Below are 17,386 nucleotides of genomic sequence, written 5' to 3'. Positions count from 1 at the left end.
GTCATGTATTTTCTCAGTGCTTAAATAGAGGAAGAAACAGATCATATACAACTCCTGACTTTCTTATTTTTTTCCCTCCATTCCTAAGAAAATTAAATTGAATTAATATAATACATTTGTTTTCGCAGTTGGGTTTGAGCAATGTATTTCCACTGCTGAAACCACAATCATTGCCTACACTATGAAGAGACTGCTGACATGCTTCTCCATGCAGGAAAGCTTTTAAAATGTTGCCTTAAGTATTTATTTAAGTCCTTTTCTCAAAAGAGCCTCAAAGCAAGGGCAGCAAAGCAAAATCTTCTCGTAACAATTATTTTCATCTGCATATAAATTCAACATCATTAAAAATAGTATTAACATAGTATCAGGTAGTTCTGTTCTAAAATTCCCAACATTATTCAGTTAAGCTCTGAAAATAAACACAGCATTTCACGTTATTAACTATGATGCAGAAGTACAGACAAGGGATAAACTACAACTTTCAGAAAGCTCTGAGGGGTTGAGTGCCTTCTCCTAAACCTTGTTCTACTCAATTTCTGAGAGTTCCAAATTCAGAGAAAGCAGAGTACTTCCCTAACAAAACAAATAAAGGCTTTGTTAACTCCAGTGGGAACCTGAACACTGAAATTATTTTATTAGGTTGCAGTATTTTAAGTTTTCCTTCATTATAACCTTTCCATGCATCAGAGTGCACTTAAATTCTGGTTTTTGTCCAAGTACAAACCTCTCCAGCGTTGCTGCAAAGCAGTCCTTGTATAACTGAACTTCTGGAACTGAACCAGACCAAGAGATCAGTTTCACTTTCAAAAGTTATAATGCAGCTGCCTTTCACAGTAAATTAGGAGAAAAATAGAATTTCCCTCATTTCCAAGGCAAGGATTTTAAATAGCTGCTTTATCACTTCATAAAGCGTAGAATTTCCTGATGAAAGAACAGCAATTAATGTTAGAACTGACAAGATTGCTTGGAGTGCAGATGACTGTGAAAATATAGAAAATTATCTCTTTGAATTTTCGTAACAGCTTTTGTGATTGTAATTAAAAAAAAAAAATCATGCATATCTCACGTAACCAGGCTACCGCTGAGCAGGTTTGGATTTTCAGGTTTATTTACCTGATTTCTCAAGGCCAGTCATGATTTCAAATCTTGATAAGTTAAGAAAAAAAAAATCTAAGAAATAGAAAGCCTGGAGAGCTGGTAGCTTGAAAAGGTTGCTGTGGACCAGCACATGATTTTCATGCCTATGACTGATTAGTGGCGTGGAAGGAAAGTTTTCCTTTATCAGATTTTCTACAAGAAACTTAAAAATCGTGAGAAGATTATTAACTTTGATATAGTAGATGGTGAGCCTTTCATGTGTTAGCTGGTGATCTAGTTAATCTCCGTTGTTGTGGAATTCGCTCTTCAAGATTAGAAGTCCAAAGGCAAAATCTGCTATAAAAGTTAATGATGCACGCTTTCTGTGGCCAGGCACTGTCCATACAAGTAATGTTATCTATTTGTGTAGTGCAAGTGCCTTGTGCTCACAGTCCTGATCAGGGCTTATTATCCAAAGCACTGGAAAGACACACAGTAGAAAGTCAAAAACATTTCAGTCTAAATGGACAAGAGACATGTGGAAGTATTTCTCTCCCTTTTTGCCATTGGAAACTGAGGCGAAGAGAAAAGGAATGTAGACTTAATATCATCTAGATACTATTCCTGATTTCCTATATTGGAGTTTACTGGAAGACCTAGCACTCTGTGAAACCAGAGGAAGTCTTAACTGGCACCTCTTTAACTACTTTAGTAAGTGATATCCATACTATTAGGTAGCCAGCAAACGTACTCTGACTATGAGATGCACATGACATAAGATGGTTGTGGTAAAACCGGAGAAGAAACCTCTAATTTGGAGTAATCATCTAGCATGTCTAAAATAACATCTTCCTTCATTAGGCCGGCCATCCCTTCAAATCAAATCAGCAGACGCTGAATTTCTGAAATTTAAATTTAACTTTTCTACAGCAATCTACTGAAATTGCAGTTCAGCAAGACAGTTGAGCTGATCTAGCAGCTCACTGGTATCAAAGCAGGTCATCATTTCCCCTCACTTTTCTATTACTCAGACTCCTGCCCTACCAATCTTTGGATATGCTACTTAACATTAAATAGATGCACATGCCATTCTGGATTTTGTTAGTGTCCTAAGATGCCTCCCCCTTCCAACAAGAAATGTACTGAAGACCATAACAACAGCCCTGTGGAGCACTTATCCTCTGCTTCTGTGCACTGACAGTTGACAATGCTTTCTCTCACTGAAAAACAAATGTTAAGCTATAGTGAAATATTGCTCTTAGCTGCTACTTACTCTAATTAAGGAAAATCACATTTGACAAATCTTGTAGCCACTAACTGCTAAAATCCTGCTGACCATCAGCAATTTAACAGATCTGATGATATCCAACACAGTTGTACTTCCAAGATTCAATGAAACTCAAGGGAAGGCATTTACCATACACGATATGCAACTGAGGCACAAATACAGCAACTTAGATTTAATACTCAAACCTGAGGTAAACTTACTTGTCACGGAAGAGTGACTACTTGTCTCCGGGACACCTGCTTCAAGGGTTGGTGCAGATGATGACTCTCTTGGCATTTCCAGTGTTGAAAGCCCCTTGGCAGCAGGATCTGCATATGAAAATTGTTAAACTCTCAGTATTTAGAATCAATAAATATTTTCCATCCACATTCTCCCTGGATGCCTTTTTTTCACATCTTTTCAGTCATCCATTCACCATCTGGCATTCCCAGCAGTTTTAAAAGGATTCAGAGTGTGTGATTCATAAGAATTTTTATAGAGGCACAGTGATCTACTGCTTACAATCACTTTTTAAAGGAGATTTTTACCTATGCTCTTTAGAGCTTAGAACTAATAAATGCACATAGAATTTGATTTTGATCCCGCTCACAGACTGATTATCAGAACCATCAACATGGAAATAAGAGAGGTACCACTGAAGTAAAGCTAGTTTAAGTGGCATCTTAGCATCTATTAAAAGCTTCACCTCCAACCTGTTATCATTTTTCATTCAAAAGGCTGCTGACCTAGCAGTTGATCATAAACATTCAAAAAGTTTACGATTCTATCACTAAAAAGAAAAATAAGCCATTAAACCTAATGTTTTTATTTTATGATAACTGATACTGTCAATATGAGAAGAATAAAGCAAAGAAACTGTCAAGTGTTGATGGCTGATTTCGGCATATCCTATAAAAATGATTATGTATCTGTGTTGTAAAAAGTCTCCGTAACACAGCAGGAAACTCCGTAACACAGCATCATCCATGTGAAGAAACAACCCATCTGAATATTTAAGTCAGGCCTGAGTTACATCAGAAGCCTTTCTAAAACACATGGAAGTATAATAGCCTGACAAAGCTTGAATAAGACTTTAAATTTATAATCAGTCCATTATAATGGCAATATTAAGCCTACTTAAATGAATTACAACACATGTTCTCAAATAAACTATTGTTAACTCTAAACAAAGCAAAACAGAACTTAAGTGATAGATTAAACCACCCAAGTCACTGAATTACCTAGTTATCTAAATTGCTTGTATCAATCTCTAATGTGAGCACTTTGAGTCACAGTGAATGCTTTATGCTCCCCTCCGATGACACACTTAGATGCTTGCAGCCAAATGCCTATCATATATGCTATAACCCTAAGTTCCACATGGTATTTCGGAACTGGGACAGCCCTTCGAAGCAGCCTCAAGGATGACAGCGCTAGTTACTGCATGAAAGTTGGCCCTTACTAACGGTCAAAGAAAGCATTTCAGTCTAATTGCACAGTTCTTCCATGGCCATTCTTCTCTAAGAACCTACGTGTAAAGTTCAGAAGCACTCAGCTTTCTTTTGTTTTTACAAAGCTCCAGCAATTCTTCAGCTTACTGGAAACATAAATAGGACAATGGGCCTGAAACATAAAGGGAACAGCATAACTATGACCACATTGAATTATTTCTCCTTATAGAAGTGGAATATCATAATACGAAATTACGCTATCGTTCCCTGTGAAGCAATTAAGAAAGAAGAAGTGAGGTCAGAAATGCATTAATATTCCCCCTCAATTCACTGACAACAAAGAACTGAGGCCTGAAGAATTCTTTCCTTTTTTTAATTAGTATGTTATAAAAGATTGGTGGAACTCCAATAACGGAACAATCCTGTGGAAGAAAAAAAGCCACAGAAATGAAGAGGCAGCAGCATAGAGCTTTAAAAAATATTTGACACATCCAGTTGGAAAACTGCTGAAGAAACAACTAAAATACTTTCTCTCCACCTGAAAAAATTAGTAACAAAATCCTGTATTGAAATTACCTGAAAACACTTGTGATACACAGAAATACTGTATGGCTTTCGCCATGCTTGAACTTTAAACCTTTAACAAACATAAGCCTGTAAACTTTGTGGATACTCAAAACAAAGAAGTCTACAAAAATTTTTAGTGTATAAAACCTAAATAAATGTGTATGTCTGATCCTAAAAACAGACTGCAGTTAATTCCAGGTGCTCTTAGTTCTGACGTCTATGGCCTGTTCAGATTCTCACTTTGTGATCCACTCTGCTTTCTGCTGCATTATGCTTGCAGAAGAAATAAAGACCAAAAATCACGACATACAAGAGAATCATTTTACCATGGACTAGATTAGCCAGATAAAAAGGCACAGAAATACAATAATTTTTCTGACTTCCTGCATTAAAAAGCCACTTGCTACCTCGGACATCAGAACCAATATTTTTGTCACAGAACTCTGCTTCCTTTCAAATGGGCCCTCACACATGCACAATACCTTTATGGTTACTACATTTCTTGCGAGAAATAAACACCTGAAAACATTCAGCTAGCTCAGATCACATCGGGTGCTATATATACACAACACATCTACATTTCTCCCTGCGCTGGTGTGTTACTAAAACCTTCACACAACAATAAGCATTTTTGATTGAGTCAGTGATTGAACTCACCTGCCTCCTTCTGCTCTCCCAGCTTGTCAAGGATGTTAAAGGAAATGTCCAGGTATTCTCTCTGAATAGCACTCACAGCAATCTTCCTCTGCTTCCTTTGGCGAGGCACAATCTGAATCTTAAATTCCGACTCCTCAGCCTCCTCTTCTTGTTTCTGCTCCACATTTTGTTCAGTATCAGACTCTGTGTTGATATCAGGTTTATCATTTTCTGTTTGATTTTCAGAATCTTCAGGAACTTTAATATGGACTGTTTTTACATTTGGGCTTGGAATTGCTCCAATCGGTTTAATTTCCTCCACATTGAGCTCAGAGTTATCATCAAGGGAAATTTCTGGAAGGGCAAATGACTTCTGCAGCAGGTCCCTTTTCTGTTTCAGCGTTAGTGGATTCCCACAGGACACATCCTGATGTTCTTCTGGCTTGACTAATTCTGAAGAGTCCTTTTGATCTTTTGGAGACGTAGAAAGGACCTCTTTTATTTCTGCTGAGGCATTGTTGCTTGTATCCTTAGAGCTAAAGTCTTTGGAGCAATCTTCAGTGCTGAACTGGACCAGAGGAGTTGTGCTGAGACTGAGCGCAGAGACATGGATAGGAGTTGAGGGCGATGATGCAGCAGTTTTGCCAGAGGCCTCATCATTCAGCTGGTTTGTTGTTTCTTCTTCTTCATCACTCTCCACTATTCTAAGTGGAGGAAGCGGTTCAAAGACTAAAGAGTCACTGTCTGAAGTGGAGAGTACTGAATGCTTTTCGGGACCTGACGTTGAGTCAGAGGACAAATCTATCAGATCTAAATCTTCCTTAGGACTAGTAGGTTTAACTGGAGAGTCAACTTTCACTTCGTAGGCTTCCATGCAGTTTAACCTAACCTCTGGTATGACAGGTCTTCGTGTTTCCTGGAAACTCTCTGTAGGAGGAAGATTTTCTTGTGCTTCTGTATTTTCAGCTTTAGTAGAAGAATTCTGCCGAGATCGTCCATAATCACTCTGCCGGTGTATGGCATAAGCAGCAGTGACAGGTGGTTTTTCTAAGTCGCACCGGTCTATGCAGGACTTCCTGCGATGTTCATCTAATGAAAACAACAGGGAGTCTGCATTCCCTATATCAAGAGACTTTTGTTTTAGAGACCGCAGTTTTTTCTTCTGAATGCTTTCTTCTCTCACACAGCGTAGAATACTGTCTTGCAAGGCCCCTGTCTCTCTATATTCAGCCAGTTCTATTTCACCTGATAAAAACAGAAAGAGCTAATATTACCTCAGCTGGAAACTTCTAGCAGATATCTTTATCTCACAATTCAACATGACTGGCATTTCAAATATAAACACAGTATTAGTCAAAACTGTCTTAATTTTGCTTTAACCTCTGAGCCACATTCCGGATTTTTACTGTGAACGACAAAATAACCAACTATTTGGATAACAGGGTTTATCTAAATTCTCTCCAAATTACACTTGTCCTGGACAGACATACCCTGAAGACAGACTGCTTAAACTTATGCATGGAATAGAAGATAGCACAGGCAAGTAATTTCCACAGATACTTGGGATGGCTACATCAGGCATGAGAGCTGGAAGAAGACATAAGCTACAGAGACCACTCTAAAGAGGTTTCAAAATAAATTTGGACTACAGCATTGTGGACATAATTTAGACATCAGTGTATATTAGAGGACATCTACATGTTATTTACTGGAGCAAAGTGGGCTTAAAATGAATGCTTTTAATTTAAGAAGCAAAGGTAGCAATAGCAGTGAGGATGTGGCAGAATGAGCCTGAGATCAGGCAGGTGTTCAGAGAATTTTTCTCCCAGTGATCCTAGACCCCAGCAGTCTACCAACTATCACACCACGCAGTCACAAGTAAGCACGGTTATACTTGCTGGTACTACCACTGTGTTGACATTTTACTATATGAATACATTCATTGAAAGCAATTTAGGTTATCACTGTTGCTGTTATGGAAGAAACATTTTCACACAAAACAGAATATCACTGATCATAAATAATAAATAATAAAAGGAGGACTAGGGAGACCATACAGTCCCTATTGGACACAGAAGGAACAACAGTGACAGGGGATGAGGAAAAGGCTGAGGTACTTAATGCCTTCTTTGCCTCAGTCTTTAGTTGTAAGGAGGGTCGTTCCGTCTGTGTACAAACCCAGGAGCTAGAGGAGCATAATGAGGCTCCCGTGATCCAAGAGGAGGTGGTCAGAGCCTTGCTAGCCCGACTAGACACCCACAAGTCTATGGGGCCGGACGGGATTCACCCTAGGGTATTGAAGGAGCTGGCGGCTGTGCTGGCCAAACCCCTTTCCATCATCTTCCAACAGTCCTGGAAGACTGGGGAAGTCCCACCGGACTGGAGGCTGGCTGATGTTGTGCCCATCTGCAAGAAGGGTCGCAGGGAGGACCCAGGGAACTACAGGCCTGTCAGTCTGACCTCAGTGCCAGGGAAAGTCATGGAGCAGGTGATCTTGAGTGCTACCATGAAGCACATGCAAGAGAACCGGGTGATCAGGCCCAGTCAACACGGGTTCACAAAAGGCAGGTCTTGCCAAACTAACCTGATCGCCTTCTATGACAAAGGGACTCGGCTGCTGGATGAGGGAAAGGCTGTGGATGTGGTCTTCCTGGACTTCAGTAAAGCCTTTGACACAGTTTCTCACAGCATTCTGCTTGAGAAACTGTCAGCCTCTGGCCTGGACAGGCGCACACTCTCCTGGGTGGAAAATTGGCTGGATGGCCGGGCCCAGAGAGTGGTGGGAAATGGTGTGAAATCCAGCTGGAGGCCAGTGACAAGTGGGGCTCCCCAGGGCTCAGTGCTGGGTCCAGCCCTGTTCAATGTCTTTATCAATGACCTGGATGAAGGCATTGAGTGCACCCTTAGCAAGTTTGCGGACGACACTAAGCTGGGTGGAAGTGTTGATCTGCTGGAGGGTAGGGAGGCTCTGCAAAGGGATCTGGACAGGCTGGACCGCTGGGAAGAGTCCAATGGCATGAGGTTTAACAAAGCCAAATGCCGGGTCCTGCACTTGGGGCACAACAACCCTGTGCAGTGCTACAGACTAGGAGAAGTCTGGCTAGAAAGCTGCCTGGAGGAGAGGGACCTGGGGGTGTTGGTTGACAGCAACTGAACATGAGCCAGCAGTGTGCCCAGGTGGCCAAAAAGGCCAATGGCATCTTGGCTTGTATCAGAAATGGCGTGACCAGCAGGTCCAGGGAGGTTATTCTCCCACTGTACTCGGCACTGGTGAGACTGCTCCTCGAATCCTGTGTTGAGTTCTGGGCCCCTCACCACAAGAAGGATGTTGAGGCTCTGGAGCGAGTCCAGAGAAGAGCAACAAAGCTGGTGAGGGGGCTGGAGAGCAGGTCTTACGAGGAGCGGCTGAGAGAGCTGGGGTTGTTTAGCCTGGAGAAGAGGAGGCTGAGGGGAGACCTCATTGCTCTCTACAACTACCTGAAGGGAGGTTGTAGAGAGGAGGGTGCTGGCCTCTTCTCCCAAGTGACAGGGGACAGGACAAGAGGGAATGGCCTCAAGCTCCACCAGGGGAGTTTTAGGCTGGACATTAGGAAAAAATTCTTCACAGAAGGGGTCATTGGGAACTGGAACAGGCTGCCCAGGGAGGTGGTTGAGTCACCTTCCCTGGAGTTGTTTAAGTCATGGGTGGATGAGGTGCTAAGGAGAATGGTTTAGTGTTTGATAGGAATGGTTGGACTCGATGATCTGGTGGGTCTCTTCCAACCTGGTTATTCTATGATTCTATGATTACCATACCCCATGTTTCAAAAGGCTCCACATATGAATCACTATGCAAAAAAAAGCAGTGAGAAAAGTAAAAATAGACGTTTGCTCTAGTCAGAATCATTCCCTCCGCAGGCAAACATTTGAAAAAAAAAAAAAATAAAGGCGGGCAGGTGGTGGTATAAATCTTTTCAATTTTGGGGGTATTCATTTCAGAAACCTAAATTTGAAAACAAAATGCTTCCTATTTTTGAAACCACAAAATGACTCTTTTTACCAATGGAAAACTTTACTATTTGCAGCAGCAAATTTGCTTAGCCTATCAAAAAAATAATTTCTGGGTAAAATAAAAAGAACTAAAAACTTTCGGCCCAATGGTAGAAGATAATTGCAACAAATCCTTTTAAACATTTTTACACTCAAAAGATCTTAAAGTTTCAGGAAACGATTGCTGATTTTGTATACTTTTATTTGGAGTGTCTTCTCTAAGACTTCTGTAGGAGAATTTATTCAGGGAAATGAGGAGTACCTACTCTCAAAAGTCAGACAGAGTCCTTGTATTCAAATTAGGCAGTGCAACAAACTACAGAGAAAGGTGGTAGTTTGAAACTAAGATTAGGAAATTGTATTTCCACATGAGTTTATAGCAAAAGAACAATTCATACTTCTCTGAGCATTCATCTCAACTGGTTGATATTTCACCATTTTGCTGCCACCAATTCTTTTCAGTCTTGCAAAGAAAGTTTGAGATTCTTTATTGCAAGGTCCAGTTGGTGTATCATGAATATCAGATTCATCAAAAACACTGTCTTCCTCTGCTGGAGAAAGAAAAAATTTATTACTCTTAAGAGAGTGCAATTCCTTGAATGAAAAGCTGTCTGTGTAACAAAACAATTAAACTTGAATTTGAAAATGAAAAATCATCCAACTATTGTGAGAAAATGTATAGCCCAGGTATAACTTTGCTATTCTTGTTACATATCCAATTAAGGTCAGAAAGGACAGAGATGAAAGAAAAATGGGTAACAATGCAACAAAGTATATAAAAATTTTTACCATTCTAAACTGATCCTTTCTGCTAATAGTACAGATACTTTAGATGGAAGAAATAGAATATATCTGGATACTGAGTTGAGTAAATAACTTCTATACCGCTCACTGAGAAATGGCAAACCGAAGATCAAAATTACTACAAGAAACTGCAAGGTCTATAATAAACCAGGAAGGTGACAAAAAGAAGAAATGGATAATCTTGGGAGGCTGGTAATAGTAATTAAATAAGACCTAATTGCATGAATTACGAAATTATTGATCTGAGTAGTAATAGTAAAACATTATGCTTTAATTAGAGACCTGCTGGTTGAAAATGGCAGAGTAAGAAAGATTCAAATCTATTCATCAAAAAATAACCACATCACCTGTATGAAATGTCTATTAAGAAAAGGAAATAAGAAAAAGGAAAAACTCATATCTACTGTGTCTAGTGATTGACCTCCAAGGAAATAAGAAACACTACTGTAAAAAAACAGAAAATAGAGCACTCAAGAGAAGAAATAAAAAAGTCTGCCTTGTTTATTCTAGTAAGCAAACATGGAAAGAAAATGCATTTGGTGTCTGGGAATGAAAAGACAAGTAAGCCAAAGTGTTAGAATGGCCAAAACCATTAATATATTCAGCTCTGAAATTTGAGGCGTTTCTACTACATGTACTAGAAGCGATGAACTGCAGTATGAAAGCACCAGGGATAAAATACCTAGTTGATAAGATGAATCCAGAAAATTCAAAGTTGATAGTAAGAATTTCTACAGGGACTGGGTTTAGTATAGTTAGGAGATCACTTTTAACAATGTGTCATATGTGTCTAACTCTTTCTTCCCCTTGGCAACAAATGCATCTTCTCACAAGTTTTATCATCAGCTCTACAACAGTCACATTCCCCACAAAAAAGTTTGCCAGAAAAATTAGGAAGAAGGTTCAACATTGGGAATATCCACCTTTAGCATAGGGATTCATTCTGCCTGAAAATGAAATCCTCATCCATTGCTCATCTAAACACCACCTTTGATGACGACAGCAGCACATATGCTACCTGACCAGAGACTAAACAAGCCTCCTTAGAAACAGTGGGAAAGGCTTCAGCTTTTCAAGTTTTTATGGAAATTATACTGGCTGCTTCTTGCAGGTGGAAGAAAACTTTTCTACATCCTCTTTTTTCTGCAGTGCTTCAGCAAAGCAGGAGAATCAGCCCTATGATTAAGAGAGCATTTACATAGTAAAATTTGCCCACTTATGGTCCTCTACCTCTGAGCAGCCCAAAGCCCTTCACAACAGCTCTGGAAAGCAAGTAAATATTATTCTCCTTACTTTAAACATAGGGAAAAGACACAAAGTGAGATACGAGGCCACCCACAGAACTAGTGTTGGACACAGGACTGGAACACCACGTTTTCAAAACCTGGCTCGGCACTTGTTGTGAACAGCAAGCTGGGTATTAATGTACCTCACTTCGTCTTAGGAACATCTCTGAATCAATACTGAAGTTGAACGCATTTCATAATTGTATTGTTACTACTCTCAGCATTCTTAAATAATTGTGAATTAACTCATTAATTCCATTCAAAAAAAGAAAAATTCATATTAAGTTCAGTTATCTGAACCCTCTTAGCCTTCCTCTGGCAATACAAAATGTCCATCCGGATGAGAATATGCAATACATCATTTAAATCCATTTTCAGATTGCTTTAACTTGCTAGACTGTGTAATAGGGTGTTTACTTCAAGTTTTGTGTCCTTGTTCTACTGGGTATCTTTTTACGAGCAACAAGCAGCAAAAGAGGAAGAGGGACTGACATGCATAAAAAGTGCTCCTTCATCAAGAAGTCTGTGTGCTGCACACAGACTGAGAAGGAGAATGTAAAAAGCAAAAAAGCAGCTATAAGGCAAAGTAGTTGAAAAGCAGCTACAGACTGAAATCTAAAGAACCTGTTTAACTTTGATCATAAATACTTACCACATAGTAAACCTCACAACTGTAAGGAACCACACTTGGCAACACGATGTTATTTCAAGCCCCAACCTTACATGAGTTCACACCATCACAGTACCTCTGCTGCCAGATAGCAAGCACATACAGACTTAAGAGTCGAAAGCAGACTCTGAGGATTAAACCATTCTCTTCTGCCTTTAGCAATCAACATCATACATATATCCATGCAATCTAGTCAACTTCAGCTCCTTTTATAGAGAAAAGCAATCTATAGACTTAATTAACCATTTTCTCTTTTCAACATCAACTATTTGCTATTCTGCCACATTATTATAAAGCATAATCAGAACACAGTGTCAGGCTGGTTGCATAACTTGTGCATAGGCCTGATCAGTTAATATTATCATAGAAGGGCCAAAGACTATGCAGGCACAGTAACTGAACTATTAATTCCTGGTGTACTAAGGCACACTCTTTTCAAGACAAGTTAAGACTGCTTTGCTATGCTTTGACTACAGCAGAATTTCTTTTACTGGAGATGGCTATTACCGCTCAGATAGGTTACACCTTGGACTTGATTCTGAGTATTTATTTAGAACATATTTACCTATTTCTACAACATCTGCAAGACTTAATGAATTAAATGAATTCCTATCATAAAAATTTTAAAAGTACCTTTTTCCTTTTCGCTGTATCGGCTTATGTTACTGTTGTCACTATACAAAGGACCAGCAGTTGCATGGGGCTTGCAGCTGTGATATTGAGCATTGAGGGTATTGACTGTGATGTGGATTAGGTGAAGCACAATCTTGCTGATTTCACAGTCTCTGTAGGGGTACTGTTCAGTGAAAGAAAAGAACTTCAGCTTAAAACCTAACTTTTCTCCTTGGATACATGTTTAGGCAGTAAAATCGCAAGAATATTGCCTTCCTTTGACCATACATTTCTAAATACATCATAAGAAGCAGGACTGTTCTCAGCAATGTACACAGAATTATTTTTTTAAAAAAAAGATTTAATACATTTTTTTCTTTATTTTTATGTAACAAAATCAACTACTAATAATAATGCAAAAGGTGTCTCATCATAACTGTTCTCCAAATACTCAATTTCAATCAGCATGTGACCACTTCCTTGTATACCACAGACCTTTGTTAAGCCTATCAAAAGTATTCGCAGCTCCAATTTAGTGCATAAAAACATATTATATTTTAACAACACTCCCTAAAAAACACCACTTAACTAAAGAATACAAGCTGTTAAGCTGACCCTCAAAATTTTTAAACATACCCCATTTTTTAAAAATTAACTCTGTTACTCAAAATACTATTCACTGGAACCCTATATATCATTTTCCTATTCTCAAAACCATATTTTTCTCTTTCAGGTAACCATGTGTAAGACAATATAAAAAGCAGAAGTAACAGGTCCGTAGCACAGATGAAAGTTTAAGTCCTTCAGACACTGAAACTAAATACAGTGAGTAATCAAGTCAAAGAACAGTGTTCCTTTCACTTGCAGTACAGTTTGCTCCCTGTAATAAAAAAATTATACTGTAACTTGAAATTAAGGTGGACAGTACCTTTGTAAGGCCACTCACCTTATAGAGAATGACAAGCAAAGCCTTTAACCACATCTGTCGAATGTGAGGTTTGAGGGACCAGAGGGAGCAACGAGGAGGCTGCTGAAAGTAATGTCTTAGCTGAGGGCAAGTGCAATATTTCAGCACCTGCACCACCAAGGGAAGAAGGTGTTTTCCCAGGTTGATGTTATAGTCCATCACCTGAAAAGAATATCCACACAGGCATTAGCCACCAAAATCAAATTCATCACTGTCGAAAAGTAAAATTACTAATGCCTCAACTGTATTAAGTGGAAAAAAACCTAGACATTTTTAAGGAAGTCTCATTATCAGTTAGAAACTTTCTGCCAGCTTGCCAGGTTCTCATTTTAGCTAGATAGGTAAAATGAAACAAAAGAACATGTGTTCTCAAAGCCTTTCATTCTCCAGTCTAAATTTTAACATACATTGGCAAGTTCATAAACTATATCATGCTGGGATAGCCTTGTATTACAGCATAAGTTGACCATGCTTCAACAGATAAAACCATATTAGGTATATCCCATGTTTAACAGATAAGATGTAATTGTGGGGTTTGGGAGCGGGGGGAGCATTTTCATTATTTGGGGGTTTTGTATTAACACTGCATTGTCAGTTTTCATTATCTTCTCATCAGGCTTGCAACATTAACTGCTGCGGGCTTTTTAAGCCCCAAGTTCTGGAATCAGGTAATGAGAAAAGAATTCCACTCTTCACTATGGCAAAGGTCAGACACATGCAAATCCTAAAGGATTCAAGAATAAACCTAATTAAACGTGCTAGGTTGGTGTATGTTCTCACTGCCCTGACACAACCATGTTTTCAATTCAAACTGCACTGGTATTTTTCATTATCTCCTCACCAGTCTTACAGCATATGGCTATAAATAAAAATAGCTAATATCCTTAAATCAGCAGCTAAACTCAACCATAACAAGGATCCACAAAGCCTCTGTCTCTGACACGGACCTATACTGGGTTGACACCCAGGAAGGTAGAACAGTAGGTCAAGCAAGCTCCAACACATCACTCAAGATCTAACATATTCTGCAGTTTCAGCAAATTTAGTGCTTTATCAGGAATGCTAGCAGACACAAATAATCTAAGCAGATACAAATACCAGTTTCATCCCAATCACCCATTTCTTTCAGGTCTGTATTCCATTTTTTTGGTTTTGTTCTTATTAGAACAAGGGGATAAGCCTAATTTACAAGAACAGAACTCCTCTGTCGGGTTCCCTCCTGAACAAATTGACTGGAGGTTTCTCCCTGTAAAATTCTCTACTTTGATGTGCTGTTGTTTCAAATTTTTGTGCTACATGCATAGAGCTGAATAGATGAATCCCATGTCTATCCATCTAGGGTTAGGCGGTTGAACAGATGATAAGTAATCACCAAATATGGTCCTACCCTGCAATGCGTTGTCCCCTCACAATGAGACACAGTTACGTAGCATGGTTAGAAAAGAACTCATCCATACAAGGAAGACAGAGCCCTGTGTTATAACAGCACATACTGTCTTAAACTGAGCAGACCCATTTTTTAAGCTGTCACGAGAAGATCTGGAATAAATGATGCTGTAAATGTTAAGCAGAGCTCAGGCTGCGGTGCTGAGCAGAGCCCAGCGCTGCTGGCTTCCCAGCTCCCACAGGCTTGTACAACATTGCCACCATGCGGGGCAATACCACACTGACCGCAAGCACCAAAACTTCCCCACTTCCACTGCTAAGGAGACAAAAAGGCATTTTATGCTTTCAAGAACTCGAAATACTCAGATTTTATGCTGCAAAATACTAAGACATTCGATTATTCTTTTTTTTTTTTTTGAGCCAACCTCAAGCCTATAATCAAAACCAATGAAATAGCAAGTCAGACTAATTCCAATCCTTGTAGAGTTGATTGGGGAAAGCAAATATTTATGACCAGAGGAGGAAGCGTATCTGAAATAGATCTCTTAAGAGCTCCATGCTGAGTTTTCACTCCATAAACACATCTTCAGATTGCAAACAGCATTTATCTTGCAGCAAAGCAGCCCTACAGCAAAGAAAAGAAAAATCCCTTGCAAATATAAATTAAAGTTTTGATGTCTGATACACCGAGAAAAATCCTCGCTTATTGAAGTTCTCAAACTCCATTTGACATCATGGGAGTCAGCATTCAACCAGTAAGCTTTTCAAATAGAAATGGTGAACTGGGCTATCCTGAGACATTTTAAAGGCAGAAGAGGAAAGGCAGGGCTGATACACAGAGCTGCAGTAAGCAGGACTTCTGAAAATCAATGACTTTGAAAAATCACTGATTCCAATGTACAAATCAGAAAATTCTGATAACAGTTGTGGACACAGAAAAGGCCAGGACAGCAATGTTTGAAGGTTACAGTGGCCAGTTGTGCTGGGGCAGGGGAAGATCTGAAATCAGTCCTCTCTCACCTAAGGTAATCCTTTATGAAAGACTGTGATAAGGAAAAAGTGTGGAAACGATGATGATACTTCATTGCAAATAATAAGAATACTTTGCAAGCGTGAAATGTTTTTCAGTCTAGCATCACCAACTACTCTATCAGGAAGAATTAACTGAGCCTTAGAAGAGCCCTGTGAGGTACGAAATTATGGTCTGCCTTACAAGACAGAGAAAAGAAAGCACAAGGCAAGGATGTGCTCAGTTACAGGCAGTTCACCATGGCAGCAGGACTCCCTAAGAAAGGGAGAACAAAGTCCTGGTGCACTCCAAGAAAGAAGGAGAAAGAGTCTCCTGCAAAGTGAAGAACATCAAATTGTTCATAGATCATTCACGCAGGGCAACAAGCAAGAGCACATGCGTTCCAGGTCTTCCTGAACAGGAAAGGAATAAATGACACATAAGGAAAGTAAGACAGTGAAAGGTTAGGCAAAGAGGTTTGGAGCATTCTCCATTTCTTCATACAGTGGTAGTATTTGCAAGCCTGCGCACACATGAAACTGTTACCTATGTGCCAATGATGCAACAAGTTTAGAGTACTAGTTGGAAATTATAATTAATTATAAATTAGCATATTTCTATTTAGCTATGTACTTTTTAACTACAAAGGAAAAACCTTCAGAAGGCACTTGATTCAGCTACCTGGAGCCTTCTAAGAGTAAGGAACAAGCAGACATCCCTGTTCCCAAATTCCTTCACCAACTGAAGAGGTATTAAGGTTTAAGAAGGATTACTGTACTCAGTCATTATTTTGGTAACAAAGGTGGCTGTGCTACCACCATTTCAACAACAGGCAACGAGAAATAGCTGTAAAAAGCAGTAAGTGCCATCACCTACTTGTGCTATTCCAGCTATAAAGGCATTAAAACAGGTCGAAACACGCATTTTTTGTGGTGCAATCATGAAGCATCCTTCCTGCTGATCATAACCAAGTAGGACATACAGATGGCGCTTGACTGTGTTGAAAGCTTTAGCGCTGCTGATGTCTGACTCAGCGCTACTCTCATCCTTTGCCATGAACTTCATTAGCACGGTAATCAGCTGGTGGACAGTCTGGTGATCAATCCCAGCATCCTCTGGCAGCAGGTCTTTTATTGTATTATCATTCTCCGGGGAGGGTTGTCCTATTGGCACAAGACAGACATTGGCATCAGACACTGGATAAGACCGCAAACAGGGTATAGAATACAACAGAATTTTTTTTACAGAGTTCATTGTTCCATTTCTGCCCAATTATACACAGTGAAGCCACAGGAGACGCATGCATTTCTGAGGGCATTGTTCCTCTGTTGCCACAGGCTCAGCAGCACATTAACACCTACTGCGTACACTGAACGCCATTCCTCAGCTTTCCCATGTTTAACCAGCTTCCCATATCAATGCATTTCTGCCAAACTGAAAGTTAGTATTCCTTCACATCTATGTATTAAAGGAGAATCAAATCCCACTGCCACCAAATTCTCATCTGGCATAGTTTTCAGTCTTTCCTCAGTAACAGTTAGCGAATATTAGTCTTTCCCAGTGGAGGATGTACAAAACGGCAAAGGTAGGGACAGAGAAAATTCTACCAAATAACGATTAACAAA

General features: G+C 39.6%; 1 protein-coding gene across 16 annotated transcripts in view; it reads right to left on the bottom strand.

Annotated features, from left to right (window-relative positions):
* Positions 1-17,386, bottom strand: part of UNC79 (unc-79 homolog, NALCN channel complex subunit) — a 116,973-nt gene that overhangs the window by 46,945 nt on the left and 52,642 nt on the right. For 12 of the 16 annotated variants that reach the window (XM_069858671.1, XM_069858678.1, XM_069858670.1 and 9 more), the window contains 6 exons: positions 16,638-16,924; positions 13,346-13,528; positions 12,421-12,583; positions 9,426-9,578; positions 5,020-6,243; positions 2,566-2,673 (listed from right to left, as the gene is read on the bottom strand). In XM_069858671.1, coding sequence (XP_069714772.1) covers positions 2,566-2,673; positions 5,020-6,243; positions 9,426-9,578; positions 12,421-12,583; positions 13,346-13,528; positions 16,638-16,924 — 2,118 coding nt within the window. The remainder of the gene's footprint in view (positions 1-2,565; positions 2,674-5,019; positions 6,244-9,425; positions 9,579-12,420; positions 12,584-13,345; positions 13,529-16,637; positions 16,925-17,386) is intronic. The other 4 variants (XM_069858676.1, XM_069858683.1, XM_069858674.1 and 1 more) reach the window with 3 other exon arrangements.

The sequence above is a fragment of the Phaenicophaeus curvirostris genome, chromosome 5 (assembly GCF_032191515.1).
Source record: "Phaenicophaeus curvirostris isolate KB17595 chromosome 5, BPBGC_Pcur_1.0, whole genome shotgun sequence".
NCBI lineage: Eukaryota > Metazoa > Chordata > Aves > Cuculiformes > Cuculidae > Phaenicophaeus > Phaenicophaeus curvirostris.
This window is presented reverse-complemented; position numbering and strand designations above follow the sequence as displayed.